The sequence below is a fragment of the Phyllopteryx taeniolatus genome, chromosome 1 (genome assembly GCF_024500385.1).
Source record: "Phyllopteryx taeniolatus isolate TA_2022b chromosome 1, UOR_Ptae_1.2, whole genome shotgun sequence".
In the NCBI taxonomy this organism is placed as follows: Eukaryota; Metazoa; Chordata; class Actinopteri; order Syngnathiformes; family Syngnathidae; genus Phyllopteryx; species Phyllopteryx taeniolatus.
In genome coordinates, this window is record NC_084502.1 from 48,310,569 (window position 1) to 48,327,745 (window position 17,177).

General features: G+C 42.8%; 1 protein-coding gene across 6 annotated transcripts in view; it reads right to left on the reverse strand.

Annotated features, from left to right (window-relative positions):
- The window catches only part of cdadc1 (cytidine and dCMP deaminase domain containing 1), a 26,241-nt gene continuing 9,064 nt past the window's right edge, over nucleotides 1–17,177 (reverse strand). For 4 of the 6 annotated variants that reach the window (XM_061799549.1, XM_061799567.1, XM_061799587.1 and 1 more), the window contains 11 exons: nucleotides 9,273–9,436; nucleotides 9,098–9,195; nucleotides 8,843–9,020; nucleotides 8,452–8,731; nucleotides 8,175–8,381; nucleotides 7,974–8,095; nucleotides 7,142–7,191; nucleotides 6,878–7,047; nucleotides 6,623–6,812; nucleotides 583–622; nucleotides 1–503 (listed from right to left, as the gene is read on the reverse strand). In XM_061799549.1, the coding sequence (XP_061655533.1) occupies nucleotides 403–503; nucleotides 583–622; nucleotides 6,623–6,812; nucleotides 6,878–7,047; nucleotides 7,142–7,191; nucleotides 7,974–8,095; nucleotides 8,175–8,381; nucleotides 8,452–8,731; nucleotides 8,843–9,020; nucleotides 9,098–9,195; nucleotides 9,273–9,345 (1,509 nt within the window). In that variant the 5' untranslated portion in view covers nucleotides 9,346–9,436 and the 3' untranslated portion in view covers nucleotides 1–402. Of the gene's footprint in view, nucleotides 504–582; nucleotides 623–6,622; nucleotides 6,813–6,877; nucleotides 7,048–7,141; nucleotides 7,192–7,973; nucleotides 8,096–8,174; nucleotides 8,382–8,451; nucleotides 8,732–8,842; nucleotides 9,021–9,097; nucleotides 9,196–9,272; nucleotides 9,437–12,555; nucleotides 12,688–17,177 lie in introns of those variants that run through there. The other 2 variants (XM_061799577.1, XM_061799540.1) reach the window with 2 other exon arrangements.

Here is a 17,177-nt window from a genome sequence, read left to right on the forward strand (position 1 = left end):
TTATGATTAAAGCATCATCAGCCAAGTAAAATTTATTGGGAAATCTTTGGATTCAAGTTACATCCAATGGTACTAGTTTAGCTTTTGTGTAAATCCTATTTATTACAAATAAAACGGGGGTGATGAAAATCTCAAACAACCCATTGCAACCATATAATCTTTGCCATAAAATAGAATTATAATTATATTGACACATACATGAAATAATTCACCACTTAATACAACTCACATCAGGGTTTCTATCTTCAATATAATTCTTCTCTATAAAAGTTCTTAATGATGAGATCAATGTGGTCAGCTCAGTTCTCGTGTGTCACTGCTGATGAAAACACAGAAGATGCAACTACACTCCGAGTTCAGTTTCAATGTGCACGTGTAGTGCCGCTGGTTCAGGGGTGATACTCAGCTCACAGGGGGCAAGTTGTTATTTCTGCTGTTGCAGATCTTCTTGATGCTGGGATTCTCCTGCACTTCTGCCCTGCTGCGCTTGCCAGTGTGACCGTCTAAAAGCAAAAATGTGGTTAAGACATAAGCCAGGTCAAATGCATATATATATTTTTTTTTTAACAAGATGCAGCTTACTGGTGATGTTGTAAGATGATGATGCAGGGTCCCTTTGCCACTGTGGAGACAGACATGTCACTCAGTTGTTTTACAAATTCTGTGTTTCATTATGTCAACTTGGATTTGATATTATGGGAAAGTAGTCCGGGTATGGAGGAGTTCGGTGAGGCCATGGAGAAAGACTTCCGGACGGCTCCGAGGAAATTCTGGTCCACCATCCGGCGTCTCAGGAGAGGAAAGCAGTGCAACACCAACACTGTGTATAGTGGGGATGGGGCGCTGCTGACCTTGACTCGGGACATTGTGAGTCGGTGGGGAGAATACATCGAAGACCTCCTCAATTCCACCGACACGCCTTCCCATGAGGAAGCAGAGTGTGGGTTCTCTGAGGCGGGCTCTCCTATCTCTGGGTTTGAGGTCACCGAGGTAGTTAAAAAGCTCCTCGGTGGCAGGGCCCCGGGGTTGGATGAGATTCGCCCGGAGTTCTTAAAGGCTCTGGATGTTGTGGGGCTGTCCTGGTTGACACGCCTCTGCAACATCGCGTAGGACATCGGGGACAATGCCTCTGGATTGGCAGACCGGGGTGGTGGTCCCCCTTTTTAAGAAGGGGGACGGGAGGGTGTGTTGCAACAACAGGGGGATCACACTCCTCAGCCTCCCTGGTAAGGTCTATTCAGGGGTGCTGGAGAGGAGGGTCCGTCGGGAAGTCGAATCTCAGATTCAGGAGGAGAATGTGGTTTTCGTCCTGGCCGTGGAACAGTGGACCAGCTCTACACCCTCGGCAGGGTCCTCGAGGGTGCATGGGAGTTCGCCCAACCAGTCTACATGTGTTTTGTGGACTTGGAGAAGGCGTTCGACCGTGTCCCTCGGGGAGTCCTGTGGAGAGTGCTTCGGGAGTATGGGGTACCGAACCCACTGACACGGGCTGTTCGGTCCCTGTACGACCAGAGTCAGAGTTTGGTCCGCATATCCGGCAGTAAGTCGGACTCGTTCCCGGTGAGGGTTGGACTCCGCCAAGGCTGCCCTTTGTCACCGATTCTGTTCATAACTTTTATGGACAGAATTTCTAGGCGCAGCCGAGGCGTAGAGGGGGTCCGGTTTGGTGGCCTCAGTATTGCATCTCTGCTTTTTGCAGATGATGTGGTTCTGTTGGCTTCATCAAGCCGTGACCTCCAACTCTCACTGGAACAGTTCACAGCCGAGTGTGAAGCGGCTGGGATGAGAATCAGCACCTCCAAATCTGAGACCATGGTCCTCAGTCGGAAAAGGGTGGCGTGCCCTCTCCGGGTCGGGGATGAGATCCTGCCCCAAATGGAGGAGTTCAAGTATCTTGGGGTCTTGTACACGAGTGAGGGAAGAATGGAACGGGAGATCGACAGGCGGATCGGTGCAGCGTCTGCAGTGATGCAGACTTTGTATCGCTCCGTTGTGGTAAAGAAGGAGCTAAGCTGAAAGGTGAAGCTCTCGATTTACAGGTCGATCTACGTTCCCACCCTCACCTATGGTCACGAGCTGTGGGTCGTGACCGAAAGAAGAAACATACAAGCGGCCGCAATGAGTTTCCTCTGCAGGGTGCAGGCTCTCCCTTAGAGATAGGGTGAGAAGCTCGGTCATCCGGGAGGATCTCAGAGTAGAGCCGCTGCTCCTCCACATCGAGAGGAGCCAGATGAGGTGGCTGGGGCATCTGATTCGGATGCCTCCCGGACGCCTCCCTGGTGAGGTGTTCCGGGCACGTTCCACCGGGAGGAGACCCCGGTGACAACCCAGGACACGCTGGAGAGACTACGTCCTTCGGCTGGCCTGGGAACGCCTCGGGATCCCCCGGAAGAGCTGGATGAAGTGGCTGGGGAGAGGGAAGTCTGGGTGTCCCTGCTAAAGCTACTGCCCCCGCGACCCGACCCGGATAAGCGGTAGAAAATGGATGGATGGATGGATGGATGGATGGATGGACGATGATCATTTCTGTTAGTCCATCTGGCGTTTCCTATTGTACGTTAGCACTCAACTAGCAGACTTTTTACAGACTTGATTTAAAAAAAAAATATATATATATATATATATATATATATGTATAAATATATATATATATAATACTTTTGTGACATTTGAGTAAATAGATGTGTATCATTCTGATTCGTTATATGCCATTATGTCACTAAATAATTCCCCCCCTTGTTGGAGATGTCAAACGATTTCGCACCAAGTCTGCATTTAGCTTTCTTTTTACATTTTGGATCTTTAGCCAACCAGTCTTTATATTAGGAATTTATGAGCCGGTCGTCAGAGAATTTACATGTACCCATTATGAATAACGTTAACGATCATACAAGATTTTATGCATATACGTCAGGGTTAATGCGTGACGAGGTGTACAATTATAAGGGATTAATGGACGACGTGGAGGCATGAACCAACGCGGAGTGGAGGACGGTTGCCTCCACATTAATCCCTGATAATTGTACACCCTCGAAGGGCATTAACCCGGTTATACCACAGTCACTTGCATACGAAAATAATTAATGGAACTACCAATTCACAGTTTCATATGTTTTGTAGTCAAAATAGCAAGTTTGACTAAAACAATCACTGATGGTGTAGTGGTACACTCGCCTGACTTTGGTGCGGGCAGCGTGGGTTCAGTTCCCACTCAGTGACGGTGTGAATGTGAGTGCGAATGGTTGTCTGTGTCTATATGTGCCCTGCGACTGACTGGCAACCAGTTCAGGGTGTAGTCCGCCTTTCGCCCAAAGTCAGCTTGGTTAGGCTCCAGCGCCCCGCAAACCCTAACCAGGATAAGCGGTGTTGAAAATGGATGGATGGATGGACTAAAACAATTTCTTTTCCCTTGCAACATCTGATGGCTTGCCTATGATGAGACATTCCAATCCCATAATTTTCTAAGGGAATGTCAACACTATTCAGTACTCCAGCAAATAAGACTTTCTAATTTGATAAAAAAATAAAATAATAAAAACACAGGTATGACGATAAAATCTGTTTTTATTATTACACATATACAGTGGGGCAAAAAAGTATTTAGTCAATTGTGCCAGTCAAGTTCTCCCACTTAAAAAGATGAGAGAGGCCTGTAATTTTCATCATAGGTACACCTCACCTATGAGTGACAAAATGAAAAAAGAAATCCAGAAAATCACATTGTCTGATTTTTATGGCCAAGACCAAAGATCTGTCAAAGGACACCAGAAACAAGATTGTAGACCTGCAACAGGCTGGGAAGACTGAATCTGCAATAGGTAATCAGTTTGGTGTGAAGAAATCAATTGTGGGAGCAATTAATAGAAAATGGAAGACATACAAGACCACTGATAATCTCCCTCGATCTGGGGCTCCATGCAAGATCTCACCCCGTGGGGTCAAAATTATCACAAGAAGAGTGAGCAAAAATCCCAGAACCACACGGGGGGACCTAGTGAATGACCTGCAGAGAGCTGGGACCAAAGTAACAAAGGCTACCATCAGTAGCATACTACACCGCCAGGGAATCAAATCCTGCAGTGCCAGATGTGTCCCCCTGCTTAAGCCAGTACATGTCCAGGCCCATCTGAAGTTTGCTAGAGAGCATTTGGATGATCCAGAAGAGGATTGGGAGAATGTCATATGGTCAGATGAAAACAAAATGGAACTTTTTGGTAAAAACTCAACTTGTCGTGTTGGAGGATAAATAATGCTGAGTGAAGCATGGGGGTGGAAACATTATGTTTTGGGGCAGTTTTTCTGCAAAGGCACCAGGACGACTAAAGGAAAGAATGAATGGGGCCATGTATCGTGAGATTTTGTGTGAAAACCTCCTTCCATCAGCAAGGGCATTGAACTTGGCTGGGTTTTTCAGCATGACAATGATCCCAAACACACCGCCCAGGCAATGAAGGAGTGACTTCATAAGAAGCATTTCAAGGTCCTGGAGTGGCCTATCCAGGCTCCAGATCTTAACCCCATAGAAAATCTTTGAAGGGAGTTGAAAGTCTGTGTTGCCCAGCGACAGCCCCAAAACATCACTGCTCTCGAGGAGATCTGTATGGAGGAATGGGCCAAAATACCAGCAACAGTGTGTGAAAACCTTTTGAAGACTTACAGCAAATGTTTGACCTCTGTCATTGCCAACAAAGGGTATATAACAAAGTATTGAGATTAACTTTTATTATTGACCAACAATTTATTTTCCACCATAATTTGCAAATAAATTCTTTAAAAATAAGACAATGTGACTTTATGGATTCCCCCCCCCCCCCCCCCCCCTCATTTTTCTCTCATAGGTATAGCAATGATGAAAATTACAGGCCTCTCTCATATTTTTAAGTGGGAGAACTTGCACAATTGGTGGCTGACAATCCTTTTTTGCCTCACTGTATTTTGTATATTTTTATGTGACGTTTGATGCAAACTCTCAGGCTGGCAACGCTGTACTCTGTCAGTCTTCGTTAACTGGACGGCGGCAGAAAACTATCGTAGGGTATCATTCAAAATATCAACAGTGAAGTGCTCAGTTCGTATTTGTCAGCATTTTAATTCCCTATTTTGTTGTTTTCGTCACATTTATTTATTTGTGCCGCTTCTGTCTCTTCATTTCCCCCCTCAATTCCTCAGCAGCATCTCTGTCATCAAAGATGTTGTAATCACCGAATAAAGTCAATAATTTATGTCCTCAGAGTACCGGTAAGGCTAAGGGTGCTGCGCATTACTTTGGAACAATGTAATGATTTTTTTACAGGAACTACTAGAGACGTTTGAAGGTTGTGCATTATCAGCTGATAATGTACACCGCTGAAATTTTCTGAGCCAATCAGAATCATGTTTTCACCGAGACCCTGGTATAATACTGTGTTGTCACACAAACATAGCTTCATTTAAAAAAAAAACACACACGGATCAATCCATATATATATATATATATATATATATATATATATAGCTATAGATATATATATATATTACTACGTTTTTTTTTTAGAAAATAGAGCTACTTTAACAGTCTTGGAAAGATGAATTCCATTTTCCATACTTTTCCAGACCTGGAAATTTATGAAATCAAATTGTATACTTTTACATACTTTCCATACTTGTGCAGGAACAATGGGTGTCCCGATCTGATCTTTGAGATCAGAAATCGGTCCGATGTCAGCAAAAGAGTATCAGCTCAGATCAGACCGGTTCCAAAAGCTAAAATTTTACAACTCTTATACAAGCAGTCCATTCCATGCTCCGCTCCAGCACTTCTATCCAGCAGCGCCCGGATGGCATGCAGAGCCCACGTGATCACAACAGGTTGCTAAGGTCCTAACATAGTAGCATGGAGTAAGAGTGAATGTTGCTTGCTTAAAGTCGTTTATTGACACTCCAGTTGAAGTTCACAGTAAAACTGAATAGACATACTGTAGTTTCTCGTGTATAATGCGCATTTTCCCCCAAAAAATAATTGTCAAAAGTCAACAGTGCGTATTATACATAGGTACAGGGGAAGATGGGGGGGGGGGAAACCCTCACATTTTATAAATCTATGCCGCCATCTGGAGGTTATGAAAAAGTTGTACGCTTTCATGGTAATATGCCACCGTCACCTAGAGGTTATGAAAAAGGTGTAGCCTACTCTTTCATTCCAATATGACAGGGGTAAGTATGACTGCATATATGTAGAGTTGTGCTCATAAGTTTATATACCCTGGCAGAATTTGTGAAAGTATTTATTTATTTATTTATTTTTAACAAATACGACTGATGACTGAACAACTACGATCAATTTCTTTATGGTTATGTTTTGTTTAGTGATAATGCTTTGCTGAAATACTTGACAGTTTAATTTTAATCCCATTAAAATTTTGGGGTTTACGCCACAGCGTAAACTGAGGGGAAAGTAGCAGCTTAATGTTATGGTAAATATATGTTTTTGAACTGTTGGAGGAATTCTGAGTACCCCCAATTGTGGTATTTCCTTTACTTTTCCTCTCTGGCAACCTTTTCTTTTTCCTTATAGCTGTGGTTAGCTTCTGGACCTACTGGGACATGATTAAAATAAAGGGAGAAAATGGATCAGTTTGCTCACTATGAACTTTTGGATTTCCTTCAAGTTGCTGAATCGGAGGTAGGAAATGTCTCCTTTATTCTTGTCCCGGTCGTGGTCGGTGGTGTAAATGTGCGTGATGCCAGCACCTCTAATCAGAGGGACGCACTCGTCACATGGACATTTTGTCACAAACAGCATGGCAGCTTCCTCTGGGTTGATATCACGAGTCCTGGAAACATTAGACCCGTCAACCTGCTGTCGAGCGGCGCTGCATTAACACCACATGGTCGATACCTGAAGGTGAGAGCATTCTGCTCGGCATGGACGATGTATCTGTACTTGCGCCGCTTTCGGTCCTCCTGTTTGGTGTCCATGAGCGGGTACTCTGCGTACTGTGAGCCTGCTGGGTAAGCGTTGTATCCACAACCCACCAGGGACAGATGACCCGGTCCCTTAAGGCCAGTCTAGGACGAGAGGGACACTTTTTTTTTTTTTCCTCTGAACAAAGTAATTCTTTAGCAAAGGCCAAACAAGAAAAAAAGACAAGAAATGATTTACCAACTGTTTGTTGGCCCAGATAACAGCACCAACACCCACTTTAGGGTCCTCTGAAACGATGAGAAGATGGTTACAGGCCTGCAAACACTGACACTTAGACTGGTTAAAAGAATGTACTTTATAGTTTGGAAACATAAGGCCGGACAGATATGGATTTATTGAGGCCGATTCCGATAATCGCCAGAATAAAATTCCAATGACTGATTAATCGGCGGATTAATTTAAAAAGAATATGTAATGAATAAAATAACTTCTTTTTATGTACCTTACAACAATAAAGATATGACTTAGAGCCACAACATTGGACTGTTTTACAATACTTTGTAATCAGTAAAAAAACAGCAGATTTTTTTGGGGGCAGATTTTTGGAAAATGTTTTCATGTTAATTTGAATGTCATTATCTTTATCTTATGTTTGTTTAAAAAAATGTAAAAATGTAAAAAAAAAAAAAAAAAGCGCTAATATTACATTGGCCAGCCGATTGGTCAGTCGCACCCTAATTAACATATAGTTGGTTCTGAAGTGCCTACATCAAGTATGAAATTAAACAACTAAGAAAATCTTTTGTTACTATTTCTGGAAATGTGTCTGAGCGAGACCCACTGCAAGGCAGTTTGTATTAAAGTCGCTCCCTTTCATGAGACATAGGTGGCACCTCAGAAAAGGCTCATTAAAGCGAGACAAGAAATAATGTGCTAAATTGTTTTTATCCTTGTGGTATTTTTACAAAAGCATGTCACAGACATGTTTTTAGATACCTGTGAACTGTTTTAAGATGTGGGAAAAAATGCATAATATGCCTCCTTTAAGCTGCAGCTGCTCTCAGCAGACCTGTTCTGTAGGCAAGTAGCCTGGCTTGGATGATGCAATGACGGGCGATTTCTTGGGACACTCCCTCGTGATAAGGGCAAGGCGATGAGCCAGTGAGTAATGTATCAGGGGCCAACGTTTCCCTGTTGCAAGGGTGACATCATCAAAGTTCATGAAAAAAAAAAAGAAAATAGCAGGTGGGGTTTACAGAGCGTTACTAACCGGTGAAATCCATAGTGTTGCTCTGGCACCCCGGCCACCACAGCAGCCAGAACTTTCACCACCTCCCTCATATTGTGTCTGAGGTTGGAAAAGTAGGGCTCCACGCAGAAGTTCTCCAGATGCATTTGGGTCAAAATCTCTCGGTGCTGACGGGAGTCCTCAATTAGGAAGCGTTTGGATAAATCTTCAAGGTGTTTCTCCTGTTCTCTACAAAAAAGCCATAATCACTCATTATTCTTGACTATCTGTAATGGACTGCAGCAACAAATGAAAACACCTGCAGAAGAGTTCCTCTGTATTCAGGCCGGGGTTGTTATCTGTCGCCATCCCCATGAAATCACACTCTCTGGACGTCTCACCCACAAACTGCACCATGCCGGCAGCCAGAGGCTGCAGCAGCAAGCAGATGTGCGAACTGCTGTTGGACTTCAGCTTCTCCGTAGCCAGAGCGTCCAGCGCAGCCTCCTCGGTGATGTGGCCAGTATGAGCATGGGGGTCGGAGCTCAGCATGCTGAACTCGGGGTCTCCGGGCCAGAAGGAGATCTGACTCACTCCAGCTGAAACCAATCCATTAAATCGATGTCAAAAAATCACAGAATGATCAATAACCTGAAGACACCGCTAAAGACACCTGATGAATTACTCAATCTCATGACAGCGCTTCACACCATTGATGATCATCTTCAGGCAGGTGGCGCATGGACGCCGAGAGAAGTACAGCTGACAGTCGGCCAGGCGGGCAGCATGTTGGATGATGGCTGCTTGGCCAGCGTGGAGTTCGTGTCCACTGTAGTGGAGGCCCACCACCTTACTGTCCCGAACCACCACGAGACCCACGCTACGGATCTGGAACACAGCAGATGAAATGTGCTGTGAAATGTGAAATGAAATGAAATGTGAAAGCTGATATTTAGTCAACTAACCTGATTATCGTCCTCTTCGGGTTGCTCCTGAGGGAACAGCTCCAACCACAAACTCAACAAGGTAATCAGGTTGATCTTTGACAACCTGGGGCCATGACCTGGAATACAAAACAATAATTATTCATATTACTGCTCTATTTCTATTGACACAGGTTATTTCACAAACATGCCAAACCTTGCACTACGCTGATGGTCTGGCTGCTGAAGTCTGCTGTGAGAGGCCTGGTCTCTCTCCTGCTATCTTCCATTCAATCAGCGTGTCATGTAGCACAAGTCAGCTACAGAGGACCTATCGTGACCGGCAGGGCCTCAGACAGACACCTCGGACTTCCAGGGTTCCTACACATTTGTGATTTCAAAATTCCACAATTTTTCCAGACCCTAATTTCTAGACTTCTCAGTAAAAAATGCAAATAATTTGTGACATTTGAGTAAATAGATGTGTATCATTCCGATTCGTCATATGCGATTATGTTGCCAAATAATTTCCAGAAAATTATAGCTATGTAATGTACGTCATGCAAGTAAAGACTAAAACCAGCTGACAAGACGCTTTTTCCCCTGCGTATGACTGTTGCCTCCCTCATGTTGGCAATGTCAAACGATTTCACACAAAGTCTGTATTTAGCTTTCTTTATCCATTTCAGATCCTAAGCCAACCACTCCGACTCTTTATATTTGGAATTTATGATCCAGTCATCAGAAAATTTACATATAACCAATATGAGTTATGTCAACGATCATACAAGACGCCCGACGAGGTGTACAGTTATCAGGGATTAATGAACAAGATGGAAACGTGAACCGACGTGCAGCAGAGAACAGTTGCCTCTGCAAAGTCTATCAATCCCTGATAATTGTACACCTCGAAGTTTATGCCATGGTCACTTGCCAATAGGGTTGGGCATTGAGAATCGAGAACCGATTGGAACCGAGACAAACGTTCCGGTTCTCCCGGAACTGTTCAAATTTTAAACATTTGGTTCCCAGTTTCGATGCCTAGTCCTACAGCAGCGAAGAAGCAGCGGCGTAAACCAACGAAGAAGAACGCGCATGGTGACGTGCTTGTGCCCAACGGCGGCAGCGGCGTGTCTTAACTTTGTTAAAATGAATGACCAGTCGCCTCAGTGCAACACTTGGAATAAGATTATATTGTGCAAAGGGGGGCGGCACGGTGGACGACTGGTTAGAGCGTCTGCCTCACAGTTCTGAGGACCGCAGTTCAATCCCCGGCCCCGCCTGTGTGGAGTTTGCACGTTCTCCACCCGTGCTTGTGTGGGTTTTCTCCGGGCACTCCGGTTTCCTCCCACATCCCAAAACATGCATGAATTGGAGACTCTAAATTGCCCGTAGGTGTGAATGTGAGTGCGAATGGTTGTTTGTTTGTATGTGCCCTGCGATTGGCTGGCAACCAGTTCAGGGTGTACCCCGCCTCCTGCCCGATGATAGCTGGGATAGGCTCCAGCATGCCCGCAACCCTAGTGAGGAGAAGCGGCTCAGAAAATGGATGGATGTGCAAAGGGGGCTTTCACGATAAAGCGTCTCAGAGCCTCAGCCTACACCGCGTGGAGCTTCAGTGAAGCTCAGTCAACTGGGTGAGTGAAACAATAAAATATGTCTATGCAAACATTGAGACAGTTAATAAGGTAAACAGATGGGTGCACTTTTGCACCGATGTTTTTTAACGCTTATTTTAGTCTTCAAACCAACGTAAGAGCCGATGGGGAAAAAAAATGGGTAACATTGGGCTAAAACTAGCAACTTTACATCACAATAAATTGGGAGAAAATTCACAAACGTCTCACTGTATTACAAACACTAACCTTGTGCCTCATCGCTGGGTAAGGAAAGGAATCAGCGTTTTATAGCAGTTGGTTCCATCCATTTAAAAAAAATCAAAAAATCACCGTTCCCGTATGAAGTTACTTTTTGTGCCAAAATGTTCCAATGCGTACCCTTCAAAATGAAAGGCTACAAGCTTAAAACAGGAAGTCAAGTTAAAACTTGCACATATAAACAGTCCCAAATAACTATTTTAACAATGCTATATTTAACTTTTAGCTGAAACATTAATTAATGAATTTTAAGTCAATTGGGTTAGTTCCACACACATTGCCTTCTAGTTCAAAGTTTGATATTGATACTGTTTATAAAGAACCTCGAGTCAAATGTTAATTTTAGTCTATGGATGTTCATAATTTGGAAAACCCTTTATTTAAACCATGCAAACTTTTTGACCCAGCCCCCTAAAAGAATCGGAATCGAGAATCGTTTGGAACCGGAATCGAAATAAGGAACTGGAATTGCTCAAAGTCAAACGATGACCAACCCTACTTGGCAATGAAAATAATTAATAAAACTACTAATTCATAATTTCATATGATTTGTAGTCAAAATAGCAAGTTTTACTAAAAAAAAAATATTTTCTCTTCTAACGCCTGAGAGCTTGACTATGAAGTAATTCCAATCCCATAACTTTTCTAAGGAAATGTGAACACTATTCAGTACTCCAGCAACTAGTTTGACAATGTTAAATACAAAACACAGGTATGACAATAAAATCAGTTATTATTACACATATATTCTGTATAATTATATGTGACGGTTGATACAAGTGCTCAGGCTGGCAACGCTGTACTCTCTGTTGGTCTTCGTTGACTGGAGGCGGCAGAAAACTGTCGCAGGGTATCATTAAAAATGACGACAGTGAAGTGTTCAGTTCGTATTTGTCAGTTTTTGTACAGGAAAATATGTCAGCGTTTTAATTGCCAATTTTGTTGTTTACCTCACATTTATTTTATCATTCTCGTCTGCGAGTTGATTTAAATCATACGGAGATAGCTCTCTGTGCCGCTTCTGTCTCTTCATTTCCCCCCTCAATTCCACAGCAGCATCCCAGTCATCAAAGGTGTTGTAATCACCAAATAAACTTAATGATTAAATCACTCCTTATTGTTTTAAAGGGATAAACTGAGGCGATAGGGTGCACAATTCGTTTGGCTGCAATACACAATTTCAACGTTAGATGGGAGTAATTCCTACACAGTGTCCCTTTAAATTTCTGTCCTCAGATGACTTCACTTGTCAAAATATCTGACTGACTGACTGGTCACTATGTTGGCTCATACAATCTAATGGCTAAGGACACCGCCCTTTAATTTGGAACAATGCCATGTAGTTTGAAAGGAACTAATTAAATGGAATTTTCTAAGCCAATCAGAATCAAGTATTCACCAAGACCATGGTAAAATACTCTGTCCTCAAACAAATATTGTAGCAGCACTTCCAGACAAAAAAAACAACAACAAAAATATATATATAAATGCAAATATATATATATACACATATATATAGTGCAGGGACCTACGCGAGGATCCTGTTCGTGGACTTCAGCTCAGCGTTCAACACCATCATCCCTGAACTCCTTTCATCCAAGCTTCTCCAGCTCAGCGTCTCACCTGCCATCTGCCAGTGGATTTACAGCTTTCTGACGGACAGGACACAGCAGGTCAGGCTGGGGGAGGCCACCTCATCCACACGCAGCATCAGCACTGGGGCGCCCCAAGGTTGTGTCCTCTCTCCGATGCTCTTCTCTCTCTACACGAACGACTGCACCTCAGCGAACCCGACTGTCAAACTCCTGAAGTTTGCAGATGACACCACTGTCATCGGCCTCATCAAGGACGGTGACGAGTCTGCATATCGACAGGAAGTGGAGCGGCTGGAGCTGTGGTGCGGCCGACACAACCTGGAGCTGAACACGCTCAAGACTGTAGAGATGATCATGGACTTCAGGAGGCATCCTTCGCCACAGCTGCCCCTCACGTTGTCCAGCCGCCTTGTGTCAACCGTCGAGACCTTCAAGTTCCTGGGAATTACAATCTCTCAGGACCTGAAGTGGGCGACTAACATCAACTCCGTCCTCAAAAAGGCCCAGCAGAGGATGTACTTCCTGGGGCTTCTGAGAAAGCACGGCCTGCCACCGGAGCTGCTGAGGCAGTTCTACACAGCGGTCATCGAATCAGTCCTGTGTTCTTCCATCACAGTCTGGTTTGGTGCTGCTACAAAAAAGGACAAACTCCGACTGCAACGGACAATCAAAACTGCTGAAAGGATTGTCGGTACCCCCCTACCCACCATTGAGGACTTGCACGCTGCCAGAACTAAGACAAGGGGGTGCAAAATCCTCTCGGACCCTCCGCACCCCGGTCACCAGCTCTTCCAGCTCCTTCCCTCAGGTAGGCGCTACCGATCAATGCAAACTAGAACTAGTAGACATTCCAACAGCTTCTTCCCTCTTGCGATCAACTTCTTAAACACCTAACCTATAATTCCATTACAACAAGCTGGCAAATTTTTTTGACTTGAGTTCGGTGTCACATTTCTGTGGGGCCAATTATGTACTACTTATGCACTCACTGTCGTTGTCTCGCCATGCTGCACTATTTGCATATACTGGCCACTCATGCCAGAGTAGCATCTGCTCCATTTGCACACTGATTGAGGAGTATCTGTAACATTTGCACAACCAACATTGTCCCAGATTATCGCACTAATCGTCACTTTAAACCGCATACACTCCTTGAAGTCTCAGCGCCCCTTGCACAATGGTCATTGCACCGGTCTATTGCGAGAGGACTCTGCATCTTTTTGCACAATTGTTTTTTGTCAATGTCTCTGTCTCCAAAGTGTTCTGTAAATTGACTGTCTGTTGTACTAGAGCGGCTCCAACTACCGGAGACAAATTCCTTGTGTGTTTTGGACATACTTGGCAAATAAAGATGATTCTGATTCTGATATATATATATATATATACACATACACATACATACACACACATATATATATATATATATATATATATATATATATATACATACACACACATATATATATATATATATACACACACATATATATAGATATATATATATGTATACATACACATACAGTTGTGCTCATAAGTTTACATATCCTGGCAGAATTAATGATTTCTTGGCCATTTTTCAGAGAGTATGAAGCATATCACAAAAACCTTTCTTTCACTTATGGTTAGTGCTTGGGTGAAGCCATTTATTATCAAACAACCATGTTCACTCTTTTTAAATAATAATGACAACAGAAACGACACAAATGACCCTGATCAAAAGTTTACATACCCTTGAGATTTTCGCCTGATAACATGCACACAAGTTGACACAAATGGGTTTGAATGGCTACTAAAGGTAACCATCCACACCAGTGATCTGTCTACTTGTAATCAGTGTGTGTATAAAGATTCAGTGAGTTTCTGGGCTCCTGACAGACCCTTGCACTGACATCTCTGGATTCTGAGTCATGGGGAAAGCAAAAGATCTCCGGGATAAGGTAACTGAACTGTATAAAACAGGAAAGGGATATAAGAAAATATCCAAGGAACTGAGAATGCCTATCAGCAGTGTTCAAACTCTAATTAAGAATTTGAAAATTAGAGATTCTATTGAAACCAAACCACGATCAGGTCGACCACCAAAGATTTTTGCCACAATGGGCCAAGAAAATTGTTCAAGATGCAAAGAAAAACCCACAGATGACTTCAGCTGAAATCCAGGACTCTGAAAAAAAATGGTGAGGATGTTTCAAGATGCACAATAATGAGGCTTGAAAAAAAGTGGGCTGCAGGGTCGAGTCACCAGAAGAAAGCCATTACGACACCAATGCCATAAAAAAATAATCACGCTTACAATATGCCAAACAGCACAGAGACAAGCCTCAAAACTTATGGAACAAAATCATTTGGAGTGATGAGACCAAAATAAAAATTTTGGCCACAACCATAAACATTTGGAGAGGAGTCAACAAGGCCTATGGATGAAAGGCACACCATTCCTACTATGAAACATGGAGGTGGATCGCTGATGTTTTGGGGATGTGTGAGCTGCAAAGCCACGGGAAACTTGGTCAAAACTGATTGTAAGATGAATACAGCATGTTATCAAAAAATACTAGAGGAAAATTTGCACTCATCAGCCCGGAGGTTGCGCATGGGACATACCGTAATTTCTCCTGTATAATGCGCACCCCCAAAGTTGACCTCAAAATTCTGAAAAACCCTTCGACCTATGTATAATGCATTTTTACAATGCATGATTTTGCTTCTACCCATATGATCAAACATGAAGTATTATCTGTATTTTGTTAGTTTTTTTCAAAGAATTATTCTGAAGTTAAGCACTTTATTTGAACACATTATAGTTTATTTTTATTTACTTGCTCTAATTTTGAAATTCACAGCCCTACTTTTATTTAGTAAATGAGAAAACACACAGTTGTGCTCATATGTTTGATTACCCAGGCAGAATTTGTGAGATGTGTACAGTTCTTTTAAGAAAACGTAAAGGACCGGGCGAAAGACATTTAATTTAATTTTAATGAAAATCAAATTAAACTGTCAAGCATTTCAGAAAAGCATTATCATTAAACAAAACATAACCATAAAGAAATTAATGATGGTTGATGTTCAGTGATCAGTCGTATTTAAAAAACAAAACAAAACAAAACAATATTTCACAAATTATTCCTGGGTATGTAAACTTATGAGCACAATTGTACATATATGCAGTCATATGTACCCCTGTCATATTGCAATGAAAGTGTAGGCTACACCTTTTTCATAACCTCTAGGTGGCATACTAGAATGAAAGTGTACAACTGTTTCATAACCTATAGGGGGTGGTGGCATAGTGGAATGAACGTGCACAGCTTTTTCATAACCTCTAGATGGCGACATCCATCCACCCATCCATTTTCTGAGCCGCTTATCCTCACAAGGGTTGCGGGAGTGCTGGAGCCTATCCCAGCTGTCATGGGCAGAAGGCAGGGTACACCCTGAACTGGTTGCCAGCCAATCGCAGGGCATATATAAACAAACAACCATTTGCACTCACATTCACACCTACGGGCAATCTAGAGTCTTCAATCAACCTACCATGCGTGTTTTTGGGATGTGGGAGGAAACCGGAGTGCCTGGAGAAAACCCACGCAGGCACGGGGAGAACATGCAAACTCCACACAGGCGGGGCTGGGGATTGAACCCCGGTCCTCAGAACTGTGAGGCAGACGCTCTAACCAGTTGTCCAACGTTAGATGGCGGCATACATTTATAAATGTGAAAGTCTTTTTTCATTTTCTACTATACCTATGTATAATGTGCACTATTGACTTTTGACCATTTTGGGGGGTAAAAAATACGCATTATACACGAGAAATTACAGGACTTGGATATTCCAACATGATAATGATCCAAAACACAAAGCCAAGTCGACTTGTCATTGGCTACAGCAGAATAAAGTGAAGGTTCTGGAGTCTCCTGACCTCAATATCATTGAGCCACTCTGGGGAGATCTCAAGCATGCAGTTCATATAAAACACCCAAAGAATTTACAGGAACTGGAGTCATTTTCCCAAGAAGAATGGGCAGCTTTACCATGAGAGAAAATAAAGAGCCTCATCCACAACTACCACAGAAGACTCCAAGCTGTCATTGATGTTAAAGTGGGAAATACACAGTATTAAAACTGGGGTATGTAAACATTTGATCAGGGTCAATTGTGTGCTTTCTGTTGTCATTATGATTTAAAAAGAGTAAACATGGTTGTTGGATAATAAATGGCTTCACCCAAGCACTAACCATGAGTGAAAGAAAGGTTTTTGTGTTATCATTCATATTCTTTGAAAAATGGCCAAGAAATCCTAAATTCTGCCATGTATGTAAACTTATGTGCATAACTGTATATGCACACATATACATAAACACACATACATTATATTATATATAGTGGGCAAAAAAGCATTTAGTCAGCCACACATTGTGCAAGTTCTCCCACTTAAAAGATGAGAGAGGCCTGTAATTTTCATCATAGGTATACCTCACCTATGAGAGACAAAATGAGAAAAATAAAACCAGAAAATTACAATTTCTGATTTTTAAAGAATTTATTAGCAAATTATGGTGGAAAATAACTATTTGGTCACCTACAAACAAGCAAGATTTCTGGCTCTCACAGACCTGTAGCTTCTTTCAGAGGCTCCTCTATCCTCC